Source organism: Numenius arquata, chromosome 10, assembly GCF_964106895.1.
Source record: "Numenius arquata chromosome 10, bNumArq3.hap1.1, whole genome shotgun sequence".
NCBI lineage: Eukaryota > Metazoa > Chordata > Aves > Charadriiformes > Scolopacidae > Numenius > Numenius arquata.
The window spans coordinates 24,580,350-24,602,824 of record NC_133585.1 but is presented as its reverse complement, the minus strand read 5'-3'; the positions used below and the strand labels follow the sequence as shown (position 1 = coordinate 24,602,824).

Here is a 22,475-nt window from a genome sequence, read left to right as displayed (position 1 = left end):
CGGGTGGCGAACGTTTTGCCCGCTCCTCCGGAGGCCCGTCGCCAACCGCAGCGCTTCCCGGTCTTCTCGTCCTGAGGCCGGGCGGGCACCAAACGTGGCGGGGTCCCGTGGCCGCGGGGCCGGCCTGCGCTGAGCTCCGGGGCAGTCCGCGGACACGCTGTGGAGCTCCCAGCGCCTGAGGGTACCAGGACGAAGCTTTCACCCAAAAGAAAACTGGAGAAGCTGGGAGCAGAGTCACCTACCACGCTGGCTTCTCGCAGCAGCCACGGGCTCGTCTCTTTAGTTTGTACCCAGCGATGTCAGCGAGTCTTCTTTCCTCCAACACAACTGCTGTGACTACAGGAACCTCCCCAGATCTAGCAACCACAGCAATTAGCTCTTCCCTACGACAGGAGATTACTCAGCCTGCTGCTCGAGAGAGAAACGAACACCGAAATTACGCTTTGGAAACTTCTAGAGAGAAAACTCTACCCAAGCTACTTCCTTTAGAAGTTTCCGAGACCAGTCTCCCCTGTGAATTAGCTACTCGTATTTACGATGCCTGTCGAGATACTTGTGCTGAGGGAAAAAAAAAAAAAAAAACCACCAAAACAAAACACAAAACTAAGGCAGACTGTTGCAATCCTTTGGCTTCAGGCAGAATGTGTACACTCTCTCACCCACCCCCAGCTGTTTCTCCTGTTCAGAAAACAACCTGCTGGCTAAAGCAGCTTCCCCGCTCCAGCAATCCTTACGTTGTTTGCTAATATACACAATGCAGGAACCCATTTTCTGACCCAGCTGAGAAGAGTCTCGCACAGGACTTAACTTGAAGGAATAGAACCCAACTTGTACAGAAATTAATTGCTAAGCCAAAAGTTCAAGAACTTGTAATCTGCTGCTTGGAACTGGAACAGACCGGGAGCAGTTGCTTTTGGGAAGTAACAAAGTTATATCCTTGAGTATTCTACAACTCAAGTGCTTGAAAAAACCTTGAAAGGTGACACAGATCTCAAGCTCCAATCCCTCAAGCAGTGCTGAGCTGTCAGCATAAAAAAAGGCACTGCTGTAGCTCTAGGTCCCTCCCTCAAGATATATGAAATGGGCAGTATTGTGCCCCACACCGCTCTTCTCTTCTGCAGCTGGCAGGAGGCAACCCTGCCATCTTCCACAGTAACTCAGTGTCATGGTGCTCTCTTAAGACAGGTCATGAAAAGGAGCGGGTTTTGTACTGACCTGTACACATCATAACCTTCTCTTGAGCCATTTATGATCTCCAGAAAGCTATGTGCCCTTCTATGCAAGCAGAAGTATAGTTATAACCCCTGTAAGCTGACAGCCAACAGCTACACGTTCACTTAAGTAAGCATTTATTAGAGAATCCTTTAACATGAAATTATACAAATAAAGTTTGTATAAACACAAGTCCACATTGTGTCATAACATGAATGGCAAAAAGAAAGTAAAAACCATAAAAGAAAACTAGTCAGCCGCTATATACAGTTGGACACAGTTGTGTCATACACTAAAAAGTCTTTTACAAAATAGTCATTTCCTCTCATGAAGAGCACCCTCCATTCACTCACGATGCGCTGCAAGATGGCTTTGTTGCAGTATCTCTACCTAAAAATCAAGACAAAATGTATATCAGATCTGTGCAAGTTACTACAAGAATCGTTAAAAGGTCCATTTTCATGAACTGCTTTAAGTCTTCTATATATTCCTTTCTTCACTGTTAAAGATCATATGCATATTTATTAAGGTAACACAAGAGGTTTTGTTACCCACCAGTAATTTATCTTCCCAAATACGGCCATTCAGCCCACTTAGGAAGCTGTTCCAGAACACCACACATCCAATTTAGACTATTGATCAGGCTCTGGATCAGTTTGTGGTTTTTTTGTTTTGTTTTTGTTTTCCACTGAAAATACTGCCAAAAGGATTTCCGATTATTTTTTAATCCATCTAAATGGCTGCTGTGCAAACACAAGTCAGGCTGACTGAGTTCAAACAGTCCACGTGCATATGATCTTTAATATTTTTCCAGATTTAAAAGTTCGTTTTGGTTTGCAGATTTCACTATTAGCTATAAAAAGAAAAAAAGCAAGCATTAAATCTTAAAGAATGCACACTTAAAATGAGGTTCCACAATTGAAATACAACACTAAACAGAAGACCAAATGATTAAGCTGTAAAGGCATTTATGTACTTTAACTCCTGTAAAAAACCATTTAAGTTAAGACACTTAATCTCCAAAAAGATTAAAAAAAGAAGCCAAAGTCTGAAGTTTTCCACTTTAATCTTTACGCTGGTACATGAAGTTGGAAGAGACCATACCACAGGACAGCGTTTTCTGGTGTATGCCTTGCGCTCTGCCTGCAACGTGCGACCCCAGAGATAGACGTGGTCAGGGTGACACACGGCCTGCAATGAAGTTCCCGCTGGCGGGTACAAACAAGGTATAATGTCAGAGTTAGAAGACAACATTCTTGTTTTCCTTAAGTTGTACCCATTTCAGTACTTTACCTGTTAATACTTCTAATAAGTTTAATTATTCCTCTAGACCACCTGGTACACAACGCAAAACAGAAAAACTCTTATGTTTTTCTGAAGTACTAAAGAAGATAAAGTCACATTTTTACAAAGTTAAAGATCTATAGACACTGTAGGCAAAGCTGGTTTAAAAAAAAAAAGTATTTTTTTAAGTTAACAAAAGCTTAATTAAAGGAAAAGTCATGCTACGCAAGTTTTTACTCTTCATTTGTCTATTGATCTTTAAATTAGATTAGACCTACTCAGAGTGGACCTTGCACTCGTGTACACACCTGTTTCCTCAAGTACTAGGTACTGCTTTAGTAGGGCTGGTAGTTGTTTTGGTGATTGCCGCCACCACGGGATGCCTTTCCATACGTGCTTTGTTGACCTGTAGAGAACACGGGGAAAAAAACCCAACCCAGAACCATTAAGATTAACATCTGACACTCTGAAGGAGATTGTTCCCATACAACACCCCAACAGGGCTACTCTTTAGAGCCGTGCGTTAGGAGTAAAAGGTGTTACAAGGAACAAGTTACTAGGAGAGGCCTCTGCTCAAAGATGCATGCTATTATCTGGAATGAGATCAAAACCACTTACCACTGTAATCTGTGTATCCCGGCCCATATCCATAATTGGGATAGTTGTACCCAGAGTAGTCATATCCTCCATAGCCACTGTAGCTTTGATCGCTATAAGCGCTATTGTAGTTTCCATATCCTTGATCATAGTAGTTATTAAATCCTTGATTCCAGTTTTGTCCCTGGCCTGAAACAGAGTATAGCATTTCTAAGTTACAGAACTTACTATTTCATTCCTCTTCTATGCCACTTCATCTAACTTTCTATGGCAATCTTTTTATGCCAGAACTATTACCTGGAAGAATCCTCTTACCTTCCCAAGAACACAAGAAAAATAATTTTCTAAAAGACTTGAGGCATCACATTTGGATATGAGAGATGCATCATAAGATCTTACCCCACAACAACATTAGAGAAAGACAGCCGGTAGTCCTGCTCATAAACAGCCAGGAAAAACAAAACAACACAATACTGAAGGTGTGCACTACAGCAACTCCTGCCGTTTTCCTTGAACTTCCAATTTGTACCATTAATTGCCTGAACACTAAGTTATAACACAGGATCATCTATACTGCATTGTGTTGGTTGCGGCTGCTTGGCTTTTTAAGACTGAGATGCATTAACCTTTAACATAACAATTGATTGCTTCTCGTCTATTTGCAAGGTGTAGCAAAGTGACTTGTCTTCCTCTTTAGCAAACAGCTCATGGTTTCTTGCCCATGAGCCAACTAACAGTGCACCCCTTCACGTGAAAGGATAACTGCACTGCCCATTTAGCTATGCTGTCAACTGTGGGTATACAAAAGCACCCTACATCCAGCTTGCTGCTTCCCCACTTGAATGCGGAGCCAAGAAGAGATTCTTAAGCTTCCACAAGCAATCACAACCACCAAAATACCATTTACTAACAGGGTACTTCCTCCATTCAATTTAAACATGAGATCTCCAAGCAGCCCGAAACTTGGAATATCTACAAACACCTTAGTGTTTGGTGCACACATTTAAACATTTACATTAATTTCAACATCCTAAACACTCACCCCGTCCACGCCCCCTTCCACCTCCTCGTCCACCAGCCGCATTGCTTTTTCCTCCTTTCTGCTGCTGTTGCTGTTGCCTGTATACCTCTTTGGGCTGTGCTACTTTGATCTCACACTGTAAAGACAGAAGTTCTTTAATTCAACAAGAATTTCAAGACCATTTTGCGAGTTGCTTTCAGGGAAGCCTACAGAGATGGTCCATTTCACATGCTAACAACAAGAGCTTCCATACCTTGCCTGAACCAATCTGATGGTATCTGCTTTCTAGTAACTTCTTTACTGGCTCTTCATCTGTGTACGTGATAAAGCAGAAGCCCCTCCTTTCATTCGTCTTTGTGTCCATGGGAAGTTCAATGTTTTCAATCTGAAATCAAAAGTACCTATCAGTAACACATGAAATCCATAAGCAATTCCTTATGCTACCAGAACCATTCAGCAGTCCATGTCTATATCTTTGACATAGCTTTTGACAGCTGTCAGTCCATCACAACACTATGAAATCATTAATGTGCATATAGTTTCAACAGCCCCTAGTTTTATGTAAGCCTGAGCCAGCTCTCTCCTCAAATTCTTCTGTCTTAAGGCAGAGACAACACCGCACGTGAAAGCCAGAGCTGTTCTTATATGCTATTATACTATACCTCGCCAAAAGCGCCAAAGTACTCCTTAATCTGTTCTTCAGACGTATCCGGACTCAGCCCACCAACAAACACTTTTTTTGGTGGTTCCTTCCCTTTTAGGGCTTTTGCCCTTTTAGGATCTATTAACTTCCCATCCAGTTTGTGTTCCTTCAGTTCCAACACCTAAGAAGCACACAAGGAAACACAGTCTCAGATCACTAAAATGACACAAGCAGGCTTTGTGCCGTTGATCCACAAGAAATCCACCCACCTTCTCCACGCTAGCAGCATCCTTGAAGAGCACAAATCCAAACCCCCTCGACCTCCCAGTGACGGGGTCTGTTTTAATCGTACAATCCACAACCTCGCCAAACCGAGAGAGATACTCTGTCAAGTCTTTCTTGCTGGTGTCCCAGCTGAGGCCTCCAATAAACATTTTCCTGAAAGACAAGCAGCCCATAAGGACACACGTAAATACACACGCGGCTGTACGCACACAGCTGGCTGCAAATGCTCGCGTGGGAGCACGGAGCTAGCCCGCTCGTGGCTGCCACAAACCAAAGGCAAGCCACCGCCACCCGACTCGGCTCGCAGGGCCTGACACCGGCGCCCGCTGAACCGGGCAGCGCCGGGGGGCGGGGGGGGGGCGCCGCAGCGGCTGCCCCGGACCGGCTTCACCGTTACACGTGGGCCGGGTCTGCGTTACTCGCCCCCCCTCCCCCCCCCCCGCGTAGGGCCCCCATAGGCTACCAGTGACGTCATGCCCCCTGACGAGCAGCCCCCCGCCCCGCCCCACGGAAACTGGGTCACCAGCGCGGGACACAAAGGCGGGCGCGGCCATTGGCGTGGGAGGGAGAGGCCGCACGCCGCCCCGCCCCTCCGCACCCCAGCTGCCTCCCCTCCCCCGCGCGGCCCAGGAGAGCGGGTGAGGGAGACGGAGGCGCGACACCCCACCCTCCCCCCCCCCGGCCCTACCCATCGTCTTGCTGGTTCTTGCTCGCATTGATTTTGGAGCCCTCGGCGAACTCCTCCGGGCCGCCGCTCATCTCGGTCGCGTCCTCCATGGCGGGGCGAGGGCGGCGGGGCTGCTCAGGCGAGCGGCGGAGACAGCAGAGACCTGCACGGGGAAGAAAATGGCGGCGGAAGAGATCCGGGCACCGCCTGCGCCGCCCTTATATACCCGCGCCGGCAGCCAATCAGCGCCGCCTTTTCCCCCGGCGCCGCAGCACCCCTGGCGGCTTCTGGCAGGGCTGCAGCATCCGCCGGCCCCTGACCGAGCCCCGGCCCGGCCGCTGCCTGCGCGGCGCCGGTACAGCCGTGCCCTGCCGCGGGGCCGGAGCGCGGCGCTGTCCCTGCCCGCCTCTCCTCTCCGCCTGCTCGGTGCTCACCTCCCCCTGAGGCGAGGCGGGTGGTCGCTGCCCTCGGCGGGGACCGGGGAAGCGGGACAGGCGGGCGCCGGGGCTTGGAGTGGCGGGGGGTGGGGGCGAGTAACGTGCAACCCAGGAGCCCCGTTCAGGAGGCGGCGGGGCGGGCGCTGCGGGGGCGGGCATAGCCTCCGCGGTACTCCCCGCGGCCGGGGTCCCACCGTCGACTCATTCACTCACTCACTCGCCTACCTCCCGCGATCCGCGGCGGCGCGGCCCGGCCCGCCCTTCCGCATAACGGCAGCCGCAGGGCGGAGCGCCCGCCGCCGCGCTCCCCCCGTGCGCCCCGCGCCCCACGTGCCGCCGCCGCCATGGGCGTGCTGCCGGTGCCGGCGGAGGTGCGCGCCATCCTGCTGGACATCGAGGGCACCACCACCCCCATCGCCTTCGTCCAGGTGAGACCCGGCGGGGCGGGCGGGGAGGGGGGGGGGCGGCCTCCTCAGATGGCTGGCACCGCCGGGGCGGGGGGGGGGGGGGCTCCGTTAGCGTCGCCGTTATTACCGTGGACCCCCAGCCCGGGGTTGGGGGGGGGGGCACGCTGCGGCGGGCAGATTTCTGTGACTGTAGGACCCCTGCGGTGTCACGGTTCGGGGGGGAGGGGGCCGGGAATCGCTTTTCCCGGGGCTGCAGCAACGCCCATGACACATTTTCTGTGCGTTTCTCAATAACGCTCACGAAAAAATGCGTCTCGTTTTAACGACCCTGTTCCTCTCTTGTGGGCAGCGGAACTGTTCAGATCCAGGGCGGTTCGGTAAATGGTTTTTTTTTTTCCCGTGGCTGCAGGGCAGGTGGAGCGCTCTCGGCATCATTCAGGGAGAGCATTGACCTGGACGAGGGGACAGTGTATCTTCAGCAAGTTCGCTGATGATACCAAACTGGGTATCACTCCAGAGGGCTGTGCCGCCATCCAGCGTGACCTGGACAGGCTGGAGAGCTGGGCAGAGAGGAACCTGATGAGATTCAACAAGGGCAAATGTAGGGTCCTGCACCTGGGGAGGAAGAACCCCAGGCACCAATATAGGTTAGGGGTGGATCTTCTGGAAAGCTCTACTGAGGAGAAAGATCTGGGGGTCTTGGTGGATAGCAAACTTTCCATGAGCCAGCAATGTGCCCTTGTTGCCAAGAGGGCCAATGGGATCCTGGGCTGCGTAGGGAAGAGTGTGGCCAGTAGGTCAAGGGAGGTCATTCTCCCCCTCTACTCTGCACTGGTGAGGCCACAACTGGAATACTGCGTCCAGTTCTGGGCTCCCCAGTTCAAGAGAGACAGGGAACTACTGGAGAGAGTCCAGCGTAGGGCAACAAAGATGATTAAGGGATTGGAGCATCTCCCTGATGAGGAAAGGCTGAGAGAGCTGGGGCTCTTCAGCCTGGAGAAGAGAAGGCCGAGGGGAGACCTTATCTATGTTTACAAGTACCTAAAGGGTGGGTTGAAGGAGGATGGAGCCGGACTCTTTTCAGTGGTTTCCAGTGACAGGACGAGGGGCAACGGGCACAAGCTGGAACATGGGAAGTTCCATTCAAATCTGAGGAAAAACTTCTTTCCGGTGAGGGTGCCAGAGCCCTGGAACAGGCTGCCCAGGGAGGTTGTGGAGTCCCCTTCCCTGGAGATCTTCAAGCCCCGCCTGGATGCAGTCCTGAGTGATGTGCTCTGGGCAACCCTGCTTTAGCAGGGGAGTTGGACGAGATGATCTCTAGAGGTCCCTTCCAACTGACAATTACATGATTCCACATTGCTGTCGCTCAGGTGACTGGAGCTGCAGCACCTCACCCGAGTTCGCAGAAACCCCCAAGTACTATCTCGGGCTTATCTGCTGCATTTTCCCTTCAAAAAGGTTGTAGTACAGTCAGATGTCTCCAGTGTCAACGGAGATGTAAGTCCTTCCTCCAGCATGCGCAGGAGAGGATGGGGGGGGCGGGGGGTAGCGTAAAGAGCACATCAACAAGGAGAACTGTAGTAACAGCCAATATGTATGAGTGGCATCCCTTGCCTAGGAGAGGGATTAAAACTATTGAAAATGTTGGTTTAGGTGCAGAAGCCAGGGGACCGGGAAGTCCCTGAGGGTCGGAAGGCTCTACAGAGGAACCTGGACAGGTTGGATCAATGGGCCAAGGCCGATGGGATGAGGTTCAATAAGGCCAAGTGCCAGGTCCTGCATTTCGGTCACAACAACCCCAGGCAACGCTACAAGCTCGGGGAAGAGTGGCTGGAAAGCTGCCCAGCAGAAAAGGACCTGGGGGTGTTGGTGGACAGCTGGCTGAACATGAGCCAGCAGTGTGCCCAGGTGGCCAAGAAGGCCAACGGCATCCTGGCCTGTGTCAGGAACAGCGTGGCCAGCAGGAGCAGGGCAGTGATGGTGCCTCTGTCCTGGGCACTGGTGAGGCCTCACCTCGAGGGCTGTGTTCAGTTCTGGGCCCCTCACCACAAGAAGGACATTGAGCTGCTGGAGCGTGTCCAGAGGAGAGCCACCAAGCTGGTGAGGGGTCTGGAGAACAAGTCATAGGAGGAGAGGCTGAGGGAACTGGGCATGTTTAGTTTGGAGAAGAGGAGGCTGAGGGGAGACCTCCTTGCCCTCTACAACTCCCTGAAAGGAGGGTGTAGAGAGGTGGGTGTTGGCCTCTTCTCCCAAGGGAATAAGGACAGGAGCAGAGGAAATGGTCTAAAGTTGGGGCAGGGGAGGTTTAGATTAGATATTAGGAAGAATGACTTTCCTGAGAGGGTGGTCAGGCCCTGGAACAGCCTGCCCAGGGAGGTGGTGGAGTTGCCATCCCTGGAGGTATTTAAGAAACGTGTAGACGTGGCACTTCAGGGCATGCTCTAGTGCCTGAGATTGTGGGGGTCGTGTGTGTGTGTGTGTGTGTGTGTGGTTTGACTCGGTGATCTCAGAGATCCTTTCCAACCACGAAGATTCTGTCATTCTGTGAAGTCTGTGAGGCAAGCAGGAGGCATCGGGACAAATGCTGTAAATATGCCATTAAAATTTGCAGTTCTCCAACTGCTGCAGGTCCCTGAGAGCGATTGACAGGTTTTGGTCCAGGCTCGTGTGCTTCAAAGGAGGGAGCCATTTGCCCGTATTTAAGAGATCACAGAGAATTATCCCTGCTCCTGCCATTAAACTGTATTTCTCCATGAGACATTATAGCGTTTGGTGGATCTTTTTTTGCCAGGACTTTATGCACATGATGCCCAGAGGGGTGAAGGCTCTTGCCAGGCTTTCGAGGTGCTTCTGCTAACAGAAGCTTAACAGATGCACAACATTGCCTACCGCTTTTCTGTCCCTGTTCTTCCAGTGCTCTTGAAGAAACTTCAGGTCTAGATGGCATTACAGTTGCCTCCCTCCCCACGATATCTTTCAATTTAAACAGTTTGAACAGCTCCGGTTTCTTACTAAACATCTAACAGAGCAATGAAGTTGGTTATAATCCACCTTGAATCCGTTTTGCTGCCACGCAATATGCCTGAGAACTTTTTGCTACCCAAAGTCTTTCTGTTGCAGGGAGGCAAAATGAGTTACGGTTCTCAATAAACTCAGTTTGCTGCTAATCCTGAAAATTCTTGAAAGAAGTAATTTCACTTGGACTTTCAGCCAACGTCCATAATTTCTATTTCCCTTTAAAAGACCCACCGCTGGTTCTGCAGGCATTTTATTCTTTAGTATTAAAGGATTTCATTTAGTCCTTTCTCTAGTATTAGAATTATTGAATATGCAAAGCAAGGAAATAGAACGAGCCAGTTGCTGGGTGGATTAAGGAAAGATTTCAGAAAAGAGACTGTTTGGCCCCTAGTTAGAGGTCACCAAGTTTTCTCTTTTGCTGGGTCCACCCTGGCAGAGAAAAGTGGATAGCAGGGGAGAGCTGTTACTTGATAAATCCCCTGGGATTTGCCAGATCTCCTGTAAAAGAGCAGGTTGTCACTGAACTTTGTGACAGTTTGCATGGACGTTGAGAGGAAAGTTGACCCTGGTTGCTTGAAATCCTACGAGCTCTAATTACAGCGTGCTACGTGGGTGTCTACTGATGGTAAATATATCGCCCTTTCTATACTGGGTTTTACACCACTGTGAACAGTTGCAAAGGCTTAGGAGGGCTGTGTTTGCTGAGGGCTGTTTCTTCATCCTGCCCAGCTGTGTTGGGGCAGCCACATCTGGGGCTGGACATGGCTGAGGAGCCCAGCCATCCGGTGGTGCAGCCGGGTGATAGTGCTCATCTCCCCAGCACGCACAGGAGATGGGCAGAGCGATGGGAGCTGTGCGCAGGCAGCCTTGGGTCTCCTGCTAGCCAAGGTAAAAGAGAAGTGGGTCAGGAACAACCCCGGTTAAACCTATTCAAGAGTTTGCAGCTGCAAACTTTTGCTGAGAGCTGAAGTCTGGGAGGTGGAGGTGTTTCCTTGCAGGATGTAAGGAGCCTTTTCTTCTACACAGTTTTAAACTTAGTACATCCATTGCCTGGGATCACCGCTGACATCCATAAACCATCTGTCCCACTGGCTCTCCACCGCTCCAGCTGTGACATGGCTGTCCCCTCTCGGACCACAGAACAATGGGCCAAGGCTTTTCACCCTTTTAAAATCCACTAAATCGCAGAATACGCTGCGCTTTCAGAGCCTGTTTTGTAGATTTTCTTTGCCAACACAAGAGCATGAAACACTGTTTTTGGAAAGCAGTTGGGACCTTCTGACATCCGAGTTGTAAGGGAAGTTAAACCAAGTCAGCGGGTCAGTTGCATTTCCCAGTGGATACTCTAGTTTCTTCCATGATTTAAAAGATAGTTTGAAAGCAACTAAGCTCAAATAAAGGAAATGAGAGAATAACTGGGGATGTCACAAGGCTGTTGATTTCCCTAGACAAGTTTGTGGTCGTTTTCTAGACATTTAAGAGATTTTCCTTTCCCCTAAATCCATGTTGGTTTTAAAATATACAATGTGGAAAAAGTAATATTGGAGTAATAGAAAATCATGCAGTTCTGCCACCACATCACACTGTCAGGACCACTGTTTTTTTTTTTTAATTCAGTAATAAGTTAAAAGTGACATACAGTGAGGAGAAGAATATCACTGGCCATTTTTTGAGTAGAGATGAGCGCAGGTTAGTTTCCTCCCATCTCCTCATCATCCCAAATTTTTCGCAGTTAAGAAAAGCTCAGTTCTGTACTCAAAGAAAGGAGCTCCCTGCCCTTCCCCTTGTCCTGGGGCTCTTCCTGTACCCAGAGATGCCATCACATTGCGGCGGCTGCTAGTGGCTTCTCGGTTGTGAAGCACCACTAATGAGAACAATTTGTGCCTTATTTCTGGTTGCCCTTGGGATCTGCAGGAAGGTTTGTAATTCTCCTGTGGCACTTTTCCCTAACCCCGTTTAATTTCATTTGTGAGATTGTCCTATGGAGCTCGGTGTCACTGGACTAGACTCTTTTTAAAAAGGTCCTCTAGCTCTGGTGGGAAGTTGAGATGTGTTTTCAGAATTGCCTTCATTAGGACAAGCTCCCCATTGTCACACAATCAGCCTTGTACTCCTCAGCTGATGGGAACTTGGGGTCACATCTGCCATTTGAGACCTGTTTTGGCGAGCCCAGGAAAATTTACCACCCACCTTTCCATCCTGGGATTTAAAAGTTGCAGCTAAATAAGCATTTGTGGAAAAAAACATCCACTTGCCACTGATCTTGGTCCAAGGTTGGCTCTGGCCTGCCACCAGGCAGACACCCATCGCAGGCAGTTTCACAAGCTGCAGTGCTGGAGGGGAAGCTCAAGTGGGGACAATAACCATACACACCAGCATGTGCAAGCAAGTCAGCCTTACCTCTGCCTGTTTTTCTTGTGTGCTGCCAGGAGACCTTATTCCCTTACATCAAAAACAACGTGAAGGAGTATCTGCGCGCTCACTGGGAGGAGGAGGAGTGCCAGCGGGATGTTGGACTTCTGAGGAAACAGGTTAGTAACAGGGCTAAACTGTGTCTCTCCAGGTTTTCATTGGATGGCTGAGACTTAGGGTCACTTGGACTCCCCCAGTTAGCCAACACAAGCCCATACCTCTCTTTGCCCCCCGTGGAGGCTGGTTGCCTTGATGGGGTGATTCTCCCCCACCCAAAGCCTGGAGTTGTTCTTGGGGAAGGGCTGGTGCTTGGTAGGCAGCAGCTCAGCTGCTTCCCTCAGCATGCCTTGGTCTTCACAGCCCCCAGGTGGGTGTCGAACCACGGCTTTTCAGGCTCATGCCTGCACTGTGCCCTTCTCTTGCTGAATCCACCGCCTGAGGCTTCCAGGTGCCTGTTTGGGAAGCAGTGCAGAGGGATGGCAGAGTACTTGTACCACACAGGGCCATCCGTAATTCCAGACCTGTGGCTGTCTGAAGCCAACAGATGAATTTGCTTCTTTGCCTTAATTTCAGTAATGAAATACTTGAGCAAAGATCATTCTCGTTAGAGTATTTACAGTACAGCTACAGTAGTGCTGATTGTTGGACTTGGAAAGTACAATCCAAGCAAGTGTTTCTAGACATTACTGAAGTCTGAATCTCCCATTGAGAAAAGCATTCAAACAGTGTTATAACCCTTAATGTGAAGAGCAGTTCAAGCTGTGTCCTGCACAGAGGTGTGTTGATGCAGCTCTTAGACCCCTTTCCTAAATTGAGATGTTGAGACCAATCCATCTCTTCCCTCACCTCTTTTTATCATGGGTGATTTCCAGGCTCAGGAGGACTCCAGCTTGGATGGGGCAGTGCTGATCCCTTTGGAGAGTGGAAGCGGGGAGGAGGAGCTGGAGCGGGTCATCCAGGCGGTGGTGGACAATGTGCACTGGCAGATGTCTCTGGACAGGAAAACCACAGCGCTGAAGCAGCTGCAGGGTCACATGTGGAGGGCAGCCTATGCAACTGGGCACGTCAAAGGAGAGTGAGTAATTGTGTGTCCCTTTCCCTGGTGTAGGTATGGGGTGCATCTTTCCTAGATGTCTATTAGCAGAACAACTGCATAAGCTATTCCTGGAAACAGCCCCATGTACAAATGCCTTGCTACCTTGGTGTAGAAGCCAATACGTTTACATCCAGTCACGGCTTAAGCTAGGCCACTGCTGTCATGGAACCAGCTGCAGACACTTCAATTCAAACTTGATCATGCAGTGAAACACAAATCCATTGAGCTTAATCTTTGGATCTAGGGAACCAAAAGCTTACAGTAATCTCGGGACTGACCAGTTGTCTCAGTGCCCACTGGGAAGATGACATGTGGGTGAGGGTGTTTCTCCTTAAGGAAAAATCGACAGGTACATGCTGGGGACACCTAGTTCTCTCGACCTAGGGAGGGTCCATAAAGGAGGTGGTGTCTGAGAAACAGAACAAGGCAATGGAGGTGTGACATGAGGTGATTCTGCTCCCACAACCAGCAGAACATTCATCTGGGACAACTATCTTCTGCATTCAAAATTCAGAAAATGTCTCAATATTTCTCTACAAAGATTTCTTGGTAAACCAAGAGACTGAGGCACGAGTATGAACTTCTGACAGTTCTCTATCTTCCATTTTTATCCCTGAATTGCACTCACATTTTGGAACAAGCCAGGCTGGAAGGGTCAGATCCTTTCAGTTGTTTCCTCCTGCTTTGTCTCTTACCTGTGCGTTTCCTGCCTTTCCACTTTTTTTTTTTTTTTTTTTGTCTTCAGGCTCCTCTTTGTGTTTCAGCCACAACAGCAAAACTAGGGACAACTGGAGTTAAGCCTGATCTTCGTAATTAGGTCGAGCGATACTTAGTTAAACGATGCATTTCAAGTTCCTAAGGAAGTAAAACAAACTGTTAAGTTCACAAAGTGTTTTTGCCAAAGGAAGAAGAAAAAATGCTCAGAGAAAAATATAAACATCCACCAGAAAAAGCAACAAAACCCAAAAGCAAGTCAAGAGGGACAGCCATCCTGTTGGTTTTCTTTTAAAAACAGGGCTAATTGTCTTAGAGTGGCCCAAAAACTGTGGGGCTAGCCCTGCTGCTTGACAGCATCCAAGGAGTGAGATCTCTAAAGTCTCCCCCTCGTTCAACTGTATCTGGCACGTCAGCGCCTGAAATCCAGGCACTGAATTCAGCATGTGAACATGAGTGGGGCTGGAACTTTCTGCAGGTGCCTTAGAACCTCAAAATATTTTCAGCTGACACCAGAAACAACTATGAAAATGAACTTTTTTCTTTTTTTTTTTTTTTCAAAATGCATAACATAACAAGGGCCTGAGCAGATGGCCAAGAAACTGGAGACGAAGAAAGAGCCAGCTGATTGCTACAAGTCTGCAAAACTCAGTCCAACACCTTCTTTTGCATCTATTTGGAGTCCTCTTTCTTCAGTCGTTCAGGTGCTAATATCCCCGTATCAAAGAATCACAGAATCTCATGGGGTTGGAAGGGACCTCTGGAGATCATCTAGTCCAACCCCCTGCCAAAGCAGGTCCACCTAGAGCAGGTTGCACAGGACAGTATCGGGGCAGTATCTTTGGGCCTTGAGCCAAATGGCCAGACAGATCTTTGCAGTAGAGAGGGAAGACTGTGATTTGGACTGGGGTGAAAATTTGGTTCCCTGGGGATCACGTCTCCTCCAGCTCCTCTCCATCCTTCTGCCATATCAAACTCAAACCCCCTCCCTGCCCTTCCGAGGCTGTTTGTGGCTTTCCTTATCAACCATCACACATAATATTGAGGGACTAATTGTCAGCCTCACGTTGTTCCTCTTGAGCATCCTCTAGCCTTCAGTTTCTCTCATTACATGGGTCATCTTGTAAATGCTCTTTGCATACAAAGAGCTTTTACATACATGTAGATGCACCACAGGACGAGGTCTTGTGGTATAAATGAGAAGGGAATGAGGGAACCAACAGACACGTCTGTTAGCAGTTACACAGCAGTTGCCTTGGCTTTGGTCATAGAATCATTCAGGTTGGAAAAGGCCCTTGGGATCATTGAGTCCAACCATCAACCCCACTCTACAAAGTTCTTCCCTACACCATATCCCCCAGCACCACATCTAAACGACTCTTCAGGGATGGTGACTCGACCACCTCCCTGGGCAGCCTGTTCCAGTGTCTGACCACTCTTTCTGTGAAGAATTTCTTCCTAATGTCCACTCTAAACCTACCCTGTTGCAGCTTGAAGCCATTCCCTCTTGTTCTATTGCTAATTACCTGAGAAGAGACCAGCACCAACCTCTCTACAATGTCCTTCCTCCTTCCCTCTGTCACGCCTTTGCTCTTGCTTGTCTGTGGGCAGCTACTACCCAGGAGTTAGACAGAGCTCACATTTTGAGACTCACCTGCCCGCTGCTAGATCAATATATTGCCTTCCCCAGCACTCTGCAAGGCCAGAAGAATAAGGGGAGGGATGCTGCTGCCTAGTGAACGGGAGCTGGTTCACCCTCTGCAGTGCAGTTAAGCCAGGGACACAGCTGGCACACGGGTAGCACAACCTGACCAAGTCGCTGAACAGAGTAACTCTGACCTCAGTCCCTTAGGAGACGCTCCTTTCCCGAGTTGTTGTCTGGCTTCAAGTAGTGCTGCTCATTTAGCTCCTGCAGCTGCAACCTCCTCTTGGCTCCTCCCTACGCATGGTCAGAGCCTGAGCCTGGGGGGTGGGTTTGCCCCATATGGATGAAAGTTACAGCCTATAGCTCTTACCAACAGGGAAACCTTTGTAGCTTGCAAGGCAGGTGGGACTCAGGATGCAAGAGCCTGTCTTCTCTGTCCTCCCCCTTAGTCCTCCTTCGCAGAGAAAAGCGGCCATTTCACAGAATCACCTAGGTTGGAAGGGACCCTTTAAGATCATCTAGTCCAACCAATGAGAAAAAAAAAAAACAAAAAAAAACCACAACCCCCCCCCCCCACACACACACAACACACCACACACAACCCACACACACACCACCACACCACCCAACACTAATCCATATCCCCGAGCACCATGTCAACTCCTCTCTTGAATACCTCCAGGGATGGTGCCTCAACCACCTCCCTGGGCAGCCCATTCCAATGCCTGATAACCCTTTCAGTAAAGAAATATTTCCTAATATCTAACCTGAACTTCCCCTGGCGTAACTTGAGGCCATTATCCCTTGTCCTATCATCTGTAACTTGGGAGAAGAGACCGACCCCCGCCTCTCTACAGCCTCCTTTCAGGGAGTTGTAGAGAGCGATAAGGTCTCCCCTCAGTCTCCTCTTCCCCAGACTGAACAACCCCAGCTCCCTCAGCCTCTCCTCGTTAAGACTTGTGCTCCAACCTTTTCTCCCCTCTCCAAATTGAAGGCACTGAAGAAACTCCTGCTAACTGTCTGAAACAGCTCATCAGAGCTGCTGTCTGTGTAACAGTGACTAAGCTGCTCAGTTGGCTGGAGCTAAGAATATATCACCGGCTGCTGGTACAGACTCCCCAGCTGCAGAAGCCCTGAGCGGATTGAGAATGAAGTCCCCTTGCAAACTAATGGGACAGCTGTTACTGTGCCTGGCTAAAGGCGTTCCTCCAGGTGCCTCTGGGTTTGCCCTTAACCTGCTGCCCTGTTTTACTCCAGAATCTTCGAAGACGTGGTTCCAGCCATCCGGAAGTGGCGGGAAGCAGGCATGAAGGTCTATATCTACTCCTCGGGCAGCATCGAAGCCCAGAAGCTTCTGTTCGGATACTCTACAGAAGGTGATATCCTAGAGGTAGATAACCTTACCACTTTCCTTACAGCTTCTCCCTCTGCAGAGCGCTTCCCTCCCACAACTGCCCTTGCCATAACGCTTCATGAATAGAGTCTGGGACAGGAAGGTGGGGCAGTGGGTTTGACCCACAGGAGCTAAGCTCAGCCAGCTGAGTATGCTATGGAAAGGGGATGTGTCATTCAGGAGTGAGGTTTTCATGTGGCACTCAGCAACTGCCTTTGTTTTTCTCTCTCTTTCAGCTCTTTGATGGCCACTTTGATACCAAAATAGGCCCCAAGGTAGAAAGTGAAAGCTACAGAAGGATTGCTGCCAGTATTGGGTGCGCCACCAACAACATCCTCTTCCTGACGGATGTCCCTCGAGGTAGGTGGCCTGCCAGTCCTGTTGGTTTTCACCTGTGCAAGGGAGGCAGGTGAGACATTTAAACACATGCTGCTGATTTGTCACCAGCACCCCAGAAATGCTGCAGACCACCTTGCTACGGTGGCATCCCCTGAGCTGCTGCCATGCTCCTTCCTTTACACATCCAGCCTCTCACACAGCGGTGGGATATCCGTGAACAGTGTTGCAATGAGGGAAAATAGGTCAAGTAGAAAACCTGCCCTTGCACCAGCAAGCAAGGAGATGTTGTTAAAGCTGAGTGGAGCATTCGCTGAAGCAGGCAGCGTGCTCCATTTACAAACAGGGTCAGTGGTTTTCATAACCTGTGCTTGGGGGAACAGATGATGTCTCCTGTGCTGCTATGTGGCACACGTGGTGGCTGGTTCTTTGTGCCACTTGCCGTTTGGTTATGTTCAGCAGCAGGAAAACATTGTTCCTGGTCACCAAGACTTGACCCTTGGAAAGCCAGACTGAGGAAGCTAATGTGTTTTCCTGCCTTTGCTGGAAACATCTTTCTGGCAGAAATGGCACTGGGATGTGATCTCAGTCTAAGCCAGCTCAGTCCCCAGGAGTTAGCCCTTGTCTCCTCCCCAGCCCTGGCGGCAGAGTTGGTGGGAGCTTGCAGTTACCTCCTTTTCCCTTTATCGTCTTCCTGTGGCCTCTTGCTGTGCTTGGGGAGCAGAGGAAGCTTGTGAGAAGGGACTCTCAGCAGCGTGTGTTGGAGTTGCTAATGCCCAGCTTCTTCGTGACAAGAATCAAGCTGCCAGTATGTGCTACCTGCACTCTGCCTTGGACGGTCATCACTTGGGAGAGGGGAGGAGATGGTGAGGCAGCCAGCTCCCATAGAATCATAGAATCATCTAGGTTGGAAGGGACCTTTAAGATCATCTAGTCCAACCGTCAACCTAACTCTGATAAAAAAACAAAAGAAAACCATACAAAAAAAAACAACCCACATTACTCAACCATGTCTCTAAGCACTATGTCAACACATCTTTTGAAAACCTTCAGGGATGGTGCCTCAACCACTTCCCTGGGCAGCCCATTCCAAGGCTTAATAATCCTTTCTGTGTCAAAATTTTTCCTAATATCCAATCTGAACCTCCCCTGGCGCAACTTGAGGCCATTTCCTCTTGTCCCATCACCTGTGACTTGGGAGAAGAGACCAACACCCCCCCTGGCTACCCCCTCCTTTCAGGGAGTTGTAGAGAGCGAGAAGGTCTCCCCTCAGCCTCCTTTTCTCCAGGCTGAACAACCCCAGCTCCCTCAGCTGCTCCTCACAAGACTTGTTCTCCAGACCCCTCACCAGCTCCGTTGCCCTTCTCTGGACCCGCTCCAGCCCCTCAATGTCTTTTTTGTGGTGAGGGGCCCAGAACTGGACACAGCCCTCGAGGTGGGGCCTCACCAGTGCCCAGGACAGGGGGACCATCACCTCCCGAGTCCTACTCACCACGCTGTTCCTGAGACAGGCCAGGATGCTGTTGGCCACCTGGGCACACTGCTGGCTCATGTTCAGCCCACAGTCCACCAACACCCCCAGGTCCTTTTCTGCCCGGCAGCTCCAGCCGCTCTGCCCCAAGCCTCACATTATGCAGCAGCTACAGTAATCCACAGCAGGTCTCCTGGGAGCTGGTCCCTGGCTAGAACCTTGCAATGCCATGTGCAAATGCTGTTCTTTCAGTCTCAACCTTTAAAAGCACTTCAGTGTTTTGGGGCATCTACAGGCCTTAATGAGAAGTTGGTAAGCACATCTCATCTCCGCTCTCCCCACCTCTGTTTCAGAAGCCAACGCGGCTGAGGAAGCGGATACTCATGTGGCTGTGGTGATCAGACCAGGCAACGCAGGACTGACGGACGATGAGAAATCGTATTACAGCCTCATCTCATCTTTCACTGAACTTTTCCTGCCTTCCTCCACTTAGGGAAAGTGGCACACGCACAAAGGACTGTGCTTCACCTGAATTGTCTTTGTGTAACTTTAGGTAATTTTCATAATCAGAATTTAAAACCAAACCCACATCATGTCTTGGACCCGTGACTAGTGCAGACAGGTATGGATGGAGAGTATGGTGTGGAGTCACTTGTGCAGTAGGACAGAGGCCTGCAGCAGCCAGCTGGAGCTGGGAACAGGGTGAGGAGCAGCAGCCATGAGCCCCGCTGTTCCTCCCCTTTCCCGGCAAACAATTAGCTCAGGGGATGTTTCCTTCAGATTCACCCATTGAAATCTGGTGCTGAGACACCCCACCATGAGCTCTGGGGTCTGCAAATAAGGTGTGTGTCCCCCTGTCCCAGAGGGATCTCCAGAGACCACGGGAGGATATAAGCTTCTTCCTGCAGGTGGGGTTGCTGGCCAAGTCAAAACTTTCAAAGCTGGGGGGTTAGGATGCCCGATGGAAAATGCCACATGTGGGCTATACTGCAGTAGGTTTGGGCTGCCACAGAAGAAAACCAGCCCTTGCTGCAAGCAAGTTCTGTAGACCAGGAATAACTTAAGTCTTTGCTATATCCACAGCAGGTCTAGGTACAAAACAGTACAACTTGCATGCTTAGAGCTACACAGCCAGCCTACCAGAATGACGTAAAAGTGTATATAAATATAGCTTTAAAAATTAAATTATAGACCCACCTCACCACTGCATCATAGTGCTGGGCTATGGGATCCAACGGGCTGAACATCCAACTGGGTTGGACTAGATGATCTCCAGAGGTCCCTTCCAACCCCATATCATTCTGTAACATCAAAGTCAGCTTGACTAAGTTTCTGAAGTATCTACCTTAGCACTAACCCACAGAGCTCCTTCTCAGTAGCCAACGTCACCCTGTTACACATTGATAACAGTGGTCAGCTGTGAGCAAACCTTGACAAACAATGCTCCTGAGGGATACATCGTGCTGCATTTAATAAGAATTAAACCCCTGAGCTTTTCACTCACCCTTCCTAAATCGTGCCAATTTATATCAGGTGCTCATGGAGCTTTTCCTAATGTAGTAAATAAAACCACAATGTTGTTTTCATTATGTTCACTCCATTCCAATAGTTAGCTTTCCTGTCTATCACCAGTGATCCCAGCATTTATTTTTTTTTTAAACCTATGAACACTTTGTTTTCCTGCTTTCACCCTCCCTGGTCCTTTCTTTAAGGCAGACAACCCTGTCCTGCCAAGGAAGCTGTATTACCTCCTTTTCGGTAGGTGGTCAGTGGGGGTGCAGGAGTGAGAGCCACAGCTGGGTTACACCTAGCAATAGTGGAGGCAGAGGCAGCCCGAAACCCCAGTTCCCTGGTGCTGGCACTTTGTGCACGGGTGTCACTTGCTACTTAAGTCATTTCTGCATGGCTGCGCTTGAGCTTGCCCTCATGGACATCCGAATTAGAATACTAACGAACGTGTTGCCTTCCTGAGCTCTGATCTACACCTACAGCTGTCCCTCTTGAGGGAGGCTGGCTGGGTAGAGAGACCAAGCACGAGACGGGCATTTTGGGAGGAAATCACATCATGCCAGCATTGCCCTTCTAAAACTGATGGCAGCAGGTAAGGCTGTGAGGCAGCGGGTCTGGATGCCTTTCTGGGCTGTGTAATGACTGCGATCCTCCTCCTAGAAAGAGCCTGCTAATTAGCGGTGTTTACAGTAAGCGCATCTGCATGGTTGAATAGTCCCTGGCTTCCTTAAGTGTTAATTTTAATCATGACGCTGTAAATACTCACCTTTTGTTTCGCCTTTGTCATCAGAAAGCTCTGCATGGGGTAGGAAACAAAAATAAAAAATAAAACTCACTTTCTCCATAAAAGCACTTTATTCAGTGGTCATTTTTCAGTGTATATCAGTTGTCATTTAGTTGTACTGAAATGTGCCGTTAGAAATACTCTAGAAATGTACAGAGTTATCACCAAACACCTGAATTTCAGTTTGGATTGCATATAGAAAAAGGAAAGAAAAAAATAAAAATCACGAACATCATCTTTTTTTTCCCTGTCATAAAATTGCAAAATATAAAATGATAAACTGAAAGTATTAGTTGATTTAAAAAAAAAAAAAAAAGTCACGGTGGACTATTTACAGTAAAATACCCTTGAAACAAATCACTATTTTGTGCTCCATATGCATTGAGTGCGTGTGCCCGTGTAAGAGGATCTCCACCTGCATCTTCTCCAGGCTGTCCCCTCCTGCCCTCATCCAGGAGGAGCTCCCTAGATGGGCTGCTGGGGAGCCCTGTGCCTTAACGCCGCTGTGCCCTTGGACCACCCTCAGCACGTCCCTCCAGGAAAGCTTCCCACACAGCTACAAGGAAGAGGCCTTCAGCAGTCCAACAGCAACCCTCTGTGGGCTGGAGATGCTCTGGAATTATAACACAGCTGCCCGAGAACAAATTTTGGCTCGCAGAAGATAAAGGGCTGGCTTTAAAGCTTTCTACTTAAGATTAGTTTTGACAGAAGTTTTCCCAGCTGTTTCTCCTTTCAGGAGAGGCCCCTGACCTTTGCAGAAGACTGAATGCCCTCCTGCCTTTTCCCTCTCTCAGAAATGCCACGGTGCAGTACGAATTCCCCTTCGAATGTCTTGCCACCAATTTAATTTCTGCTTATTTTCCTGCAGCTCAGACAAGACGCAAAGCCTAAGCTGAGCCTGACTGGTGAAGGAAAACAGGAGCCACGTTCATGAGAAGGAACTGCCGCCGTTCCCTTGCCCGGCCAATACAGCAGCCTTCCCCAAATCAGGCTTTCAAACAGGGGCTTTAAGCTCCTGCTTTTTCTTTGAAAACAGACCTTCTGTTTGAATACATCCCTTGAGGGAGGATGAAGCCCTTTCTGGTTTTGCTGGTCCCTTCCTGCACCTCCAGCCCTCAGGCCACATCAGCCAACCTCCAGGGCAGAACCGCCTCCCTGCGCCTTGGAAGCCCCCTTAAACCCGTGGCAGACTCCGCTCAGGACAACTGGCCGCACTGAGGGGTCCGGAGCCCAGGGCTAGTGTCAGCCTCTCTGAAGTTTGACTTCTCTTAAGTGTACAAGGAGCAAAACCAAACCCTATGCCCAAAATCACCTGCAACGGTTCTGTTCTCATCGCAGGTGAGCCCAGTGTCTCTTACACAATGTTTTCCCCCTCAGTGAATCAAAAAAATAAAAAAAAATAAAAAATGCTTTTGAAATATTACACACGATATGCGGTGGAAGCACTACATACTTACAAGGAGCAGCCTCTTCTGGGTCATCTTCAGAGCACACAGGCATTCCCATCTTAATTCAGCACCTTGCTTCCACCAGCCCCCACCGTT

General features: G+C 49.5%; 2 protein-coding genes across 3 annotated transcripts; one reads left to right on the top strand and one right to left on the bottom strand.

Annotated features, from left to right (window-relative positions):
• Positions 1-1,334: 1,334 nt before the first annotated feature.
• HNRNPDL (heterogeneous nuclear ribonucleoprotein D like) lies at positions 1,335-6,397 on the bottom strand. Of its 2 annotated transcripts, none has more exons than XM_074155023.1 (9): positions 6,372-6,397; positions 5,731-5,872; positions 5,027-5,195; positions 4,777-4,938; positions 4,368-4,499; positions 4,136-4,250; positions 3,115-3,282; positions 2,805-2,902; positions 1,335-1,602 (listed from the first exon to the last, which is right to left on the bottom strand). In XM_074155023.1, exons 2-8 carry the CDS (start codon positions 5,817-5,819, stop codon positions 2,832-2,834), a joined length of 906 nt encoding a protein of 301 aa, XP_074011124.1. In that variant the 5' UTR covers positions 5,820-5,872; positions 6,372-6,397; the 3' UTR covers positions 1,335-1,602; positions 2,805-2,831. The 2 variants fall into 2 exon arrangements, with proteins under 2 accessions (XP_074011124.1, XP_074011123.1); XM_074155022.1 differs by having other exon boundaries at positions 6,144-6,388.
• ENOPH1 (enolase-phosphatase 1) lies at positions 6,289-22,308 on the top strand. Its single transcript, XM_074155024.1, has 6 exons — positions 6,289-6,574; positions 12,001-12,102; positions 12,856-13,058; positions 16,696-16,828; positions 17,068-17,191; positions 18,992-22,308. The coding sequence occupies exons 1-6, from the start codon at positions 6,491-6,493 to the stop codon at positions 19,129-19,131; spliced, it is 786 nt and encodes a 261-aa protein (XP_074011125.1). The 5' UTR covers positions 6,289-6,490; the 3' UTR covers positions 19,132-22,308.
• The last annotated feature ends 167 nt before the right edge of the window (positions 22,309-22,475 follow it).